Source organism: Nothoprocta perdicaria, unplaced genomic scaffold (assembly GCF_003342845.1).
Source record: "Nothoprocta perdicaria isolate Ctin4 unplaced genomic scaffold, notPer1 scaffold_195, whole genome shotgun sequence".
In the NCBI taxonomy this organism is placed as follows: domain Eukaryota; kingdom Metazoa; phylum Chordata; class Aves; order Tinamiformes; family Tinamidae; genus Nothoprocta; species Nothoprocta perdicaria.
The window spans coordinates 419,842-424,887 of record NW_020455149.1 but is presented as its reverse complement, the minus strand read 5'-3'; the positions used below and the strand labels follow the sequence as shown (position 1 = coordinate 424,887).

The following is a 5,046-nucleotide window of genomic DNA, read 5'->3' as shown; positions in this document are numbered from 1 at the left end:
TWTYTTTTCCTTCAGGAAGTACTCTGGATGTCTTGCATGCCTTCAGGATCGGTCTTAACAGTGCCCTGTAGATGCTTAGTGAATGGGGGGACGAGTAGACAAGCGGTGAATGCCCCGTATAGAAAGAAGGAAGTAAATTGAAGTGAAAAGACAGCTACACTCATGTCAATCACACCAAATTTCTTAAGCTGCTCTGTGATGTCCCACCCTGTGTCCATGCTGTAACACGGAGCTGTTGCTGCATATTTCTGTTCGTGTGTGCACGTTGGGACGTCCTTCCAGACAATCACGTCGCTTTTAGCTCTGCAGTCTCTAATAAAATATTTTCCAAACTGCCACTGTATAATCCCACCTCTTCCTGAGGTCTTCATTACCTACGCACGCCCACAGGACCTCTCCTGTTGTCCTTGCCCTCCCGCTGCCTTTCCCTTTCCGTGCGGTTAGGAGAGACCTGCAGAGTTTCCTGTTGCCACGACCCATCAGTACCTGCCTATTTCCCCTGGTGTATTTCCTGGAACTGGAACATCAGAGCGGAGCTTAACTAGTCTGAACGAATGGCCCCGGGTGCAATTAGTTTGTTAATCCTTTGTTTTTCACCAAAGTCGTGCAAGTCATTAAATTCATCCAGTTCTGCTTTTTATTCCTACCCAAGGCATCTCTTGCTGTACTTGATGCTGTAGGAGCTGATGATGATGGAGGCTGTTTGGGGCCCAGAACTGCCACCTTACCGTGGCTCCCAGCGTCTCCTGGAGTAATCTGTGCCCGTGAGAGGCATTCCCAGGAATGCCACGATAAGGATAAAGACACTGCAGGTCAAACAGAGGCAGCCAGGTTTGCCTCTCTGTGTGTATGGTGACGKGAATGCCTTTTCCAGAGCATTTGGGAAGCCAGGTCCCCAAGGATCTTAGGATCAAAACTAAGCTGGAGCTTTGATAAGCGGAGGGGCTGAATTTAGGGGAGGAGCACGCAGACATTTCACGCCCTTGGAGCCTGTAGATTTCATTCCCTTCTTGACTGTGAGTGCAGCACGTGTAGCACAAACTGTCCATAGTACTGTAGACAGCGTGTCTTCTACCTGTTGAGAAACAAGAATCACTAGCAGCATAATACGGCAGGCCAAGGTTCTAGGTACAGTCAAGTCTAGTCCAAAATCAGCTGCGTAAATGGCCTCTTAGGGCATCGCTCTTCTCAGGCAAACTCTCCGTTTACTGCTGCCTTGTCAATAAGCGTTTGCCCTTCGTATTTGTTTTGGCCTACGTTAGAAATATCCTTTAATGAGTAAGCTCTTCAAAAGAACAGAGTGAAGCTGAGTTGTTCCMACTTTGTGTTTGCCTTCGAGCTTCAAGGATGCTAGCACAGGAACTAGGCAAGTCAAGCAGCATGGCAGCAGAAAATAATGGTAAGACTGTGGAAAGAGGGAGCTGTTTAAAACCTGCGGAATAYGGAGGGCGAAAGTTGAAGTGCAAACTAGCACATATATTTTGGTTAGAAAAGAAAGATAGCGAGACGCCCTATGGAACGGTTTACATAGGGATTCCCCCAGCGTGTCTGTGCAGCTTGCCAAATGCCCTCGTGCCTTCGCAGCTCCAGAGCACGACGGAGGTGAGCGCGGTGCTTCTGCTTTACCTCTGCTTGTGTGTAGCCCTTGCTTTAGCCCAGCAATTCCGGAGAGCAGGAAAAGGGGTAGAGGGTCCGGGAGGACAGGGAGCGTCCCCCCAAATACCCACCATCATTTCAAAGCCAGGAATTGAAGGATGCCTAATAATTCAGTTAACCTGCTACGTGAAGTCTGCTCTATTGAAAGTTAAATGATATTCATTTAACTTAAAGGTAAATAAGCCTCCCCGCCCCATCCCCCAAACGCAAAGATCTTGTTAAAGAAAGAAATGTGATGGAAAGTGTTGAAGAGTTGTCCTTTTAGGGAATGAGATGAGAGATGCAAAGCAAGAGCTAGTTTAGGAGGAATTGATGATACGGAGTCAGCATCCTCACCCTTCAGGGTGTAGRACTAACATCCTGATCCAGAAGGTGCAATCAGTTTTGTTTTATGGATTAGCTGCGGGTTTCCTTAGTTCTTTTTCAGGCCTCTTGCAGTTTCCCAACGTTGGAGGCTCCAGTTTAGTCATCCCTTGTTCTGCTACTGCACGTTAACCCTGGGAGGTCATAGGCGTCCTCACAGGTGAGGGACAACCAGTGTTTGACTCTGATTTGCTCAAATTTCCAACTGTTACTTAGGCTCCTGGCAGTACCTAAATATTAGTGTCCTGTTTAACCTCGTTGTCCATAAGGATGAAAGACTGGGTTTTGGTCTTAGTGCTTTTTCAGATCTTTCCCTTTTCTTCTTTGGGACATAAATCCAAATTTACAGAGTTATGTCTAAGTGCACAGTTCATACAAAATGTCGGATTCAYTTTGGTCTTCGTTCCTGTTGCAAATCCTAGTGTAATTTTTAAGTGTTTTACCAACATTCCAGGAACTATCAGGAATCCTTTTACCGAGCCCAAATCCTGCACTAAAAGCTCTCCYAGGGTGGTGGTTGTGTGTGTTTTGATGATAGTCCCATGGAAGCCATTCCCTGTTTTTGCCAGGGGGCTGACGGGCGCRTGTGGGGCCTGGGAAGCCCCTCGGCAGCAGAGGGTCCAGCCCCTGCAGCCTCCTTGAGAGGCCTTGGCCTGGCCAGTCGCTCCGGCTGCGTCGGGAGGGCGCCGGCCGCAGCTGAGGAAGCCTCTCGCMGCATCCCAGAGTGGCTGAGGTTGGAAGGACCTCTAGAGATCCTCTAGTCCAACCCCCTGCTCCAGCAGGGACACCCAGAGCACGGGGCACAGGGCGGCATCTCCTATAAGGAGAGGACRCCCCGCGTCACCCGGAGCGAGCGAGCGGCACACGAGAGGTTGCGTTTTCCTTCGGTTCGGGCTTGGAAAACCCGCGGTTGGTTTTTGTTCTGATCAGTGTCACTCTGCGTTGCGTTTGTGCGTTCACCTGAGGACCTGTCCACCTGATGAGCAGAGAACCTGTTTGTGCATTCAGGGGGTTCACGGAGCAGCAGGAGAAGCAACGGAGCCAGCCCACGTCCAGGCGCTGTCCTTGGGCAGAGTGACCAAACGTAGCTGTAGGGCTCCTGGGRGATGTGAGGGCATCATCTAAATCAACTCTGTCTGAAGCAAAGCGTACGTGCAATAAATGTGCTTTTTTATTCAAAGCTGTGAACCTTTCGAGAAAAAAAAGCAAGAATCATGCACATCATTCCTTCATGAGCCGCGTGTCCTTCCCGCCTCCCTCTCCCCACTGACGGAGACCAGGCCGTGGTCTCTCCACCAGCCTGGATGCTGCTTCCCTCCATATCCAGAGGGAAGGGGCGCACGGACAGAGCCGCTGTCGCGCGTTCCGCTGTGCGGGGCCCTGTCCCGGGTCCGGAGCCGACGCTCCGCGTCGGCTCCGGACCCGGGACAGGGCCCCGCACAGCGGAGCCGGCACCGGCAGCACCAGAGATTTGCAAGGAGCTTATAACTGCAAAGGAGAAGGTCCAGTCTGCTTAAAACCAGTTGTGTTAGTGGGTTTCCATAGCTGCTTTTTACAAAAATCGACAATGGAGTAAATTGTTCTGAAACTTGTATTTATTTTTTTAATTCATAACGGCGTCTGTTTGGGGTTTTCTGTTACCTAGGTCATGGCAACTGCCCCTTCTTCTCGAGTTTTCCCTTTATTGCCAATACAGCTTATACTTCTTGTTTGTTCCCCCCTCCTCGCCCTTTACTTTTGTCGTCCCTTCATTTGTACTTTGGAGTTTTTTCTCATGTAAATTTGTACAATGGGAAATATTGTCCAGTTTGGTTAGAGAGCATGGAGACTTAAAAACATATTAAAAATTTGATAGCTGAATTCAGATTGAAGAAAACTATTTCTGTGTAAAGTTATTTAAAGAACTCTGTATTATATAAAAAAAAAAAAAGGCAAAAAGTTCTATGTACTTGATGTGAATATGAGAATACTGCTATAATAAAGATTGACTGCATGGAGCCGTCTGCAGCAGGGGGTTATTTATCCATCGGCCCCAGGGCTGCTCTGGTGCAGAGGGGGGACCAGGGGGCTCGTGGGCAGTGAGAACAAAGCTCCTTGGGCCCCGTTCGCTGGGGATGAGGCTCTGGCCAAGAGACACGGATTTGGAGAGGATCCACCTCATTCCCGCTGCTCCACACTGGGATGGCCGCCTCCCTGAGCGACATTTGAGCCGCTTCTTGCTTGGCAAGGTCCCTGATTTCATGGAACCGAGCGCGGAGGCTGCTACGGCCACGGCAACCTCCCCTCCTTCGCTCTAGGGAAGGCTGGATGCGCCCCTGTTCCCACGGGGGCCCTTTCTGCACGAGCAGCTGCGGCCAAGGGCAAGGTGCCGAGGATTGGGAGCCGCCTCGGGACGGGGGGCTGCCGGGTGGGCACGAGGGCAGGATCCCCACGGGTCCCGAGGGAGCCCTGCCAGGCGCGGACGCAGCCCCTTCCCGCGGCACCACAGCGCACACGGAGGCGCTCCCCGCGCCGGCCCGAGGCTCGGACACCAGCACAGCGTCAGTCGCACCGCCGTTATTTACAGGCAACGTTTATTGGAACGGGCCGAGGGGCCGGGGCCGCGCGAGGCGGCGCTCCGGCTCCCGGCCGCCCCYCTCCCGGGCCGGGGCCGCCCGGAACACAAGGCGACCCGCGCCGCCGGCTACTCCTCGTCGTCGGGGGGGATGCCGAGCTCCTCGTCGGTCCAGGCGGCGGGGTCGGGGTACGGGAAGTGGCCCTGCGCCGCAGGGCCGGTGAGGGCGGCGCCGCCGCGGCCCCGTCCCGCCCCGCCCCGTCCCGCMGCTCACCAGCACCATGTCGGAGCTGTGCCACAAGTGCCACAGGATCCAGAACCACATGAAGCCCGAGAGCGCCTCGCCGCGGATCACCTGCGCGCGCGTCAGCTGCGGGAACTGCCGGTAGCGCGGCTCGATGTGCACGCCGCCGCCCGCGCTGCGGCACAGCGACACGCGTCAGCCCCGCCGCGGCCCCGCGCCGCCCCGCCGC

At 53.5% G+C, this 5,046-nt stretch overlaps 1 protein-coding gene across 1 annotated transcript; it reads right to left on the bottom strand.

Moving 5' to 3' along the window:
* Positions 1-4,660: 4,660 nt before the first annotated feature.
* Positions 4,661-5,012, bottom strand: NDUFB2 (NADH:ubiquinone oxidoreductase subunit B2; the record flags this gene model as incomplete). Its single annotated transcript, XM_026037281.1, has 2 exons — positions 4,661-4,777; positions 4,848-5,012. Coding segments are annotated over 2 exons (240 nt in total), but the record flags the coding sequence as incomplete, so codon positions are not given.
* Between the last annotated feature and the right edge of the window lie 34 nt (positions 5,013-5,046).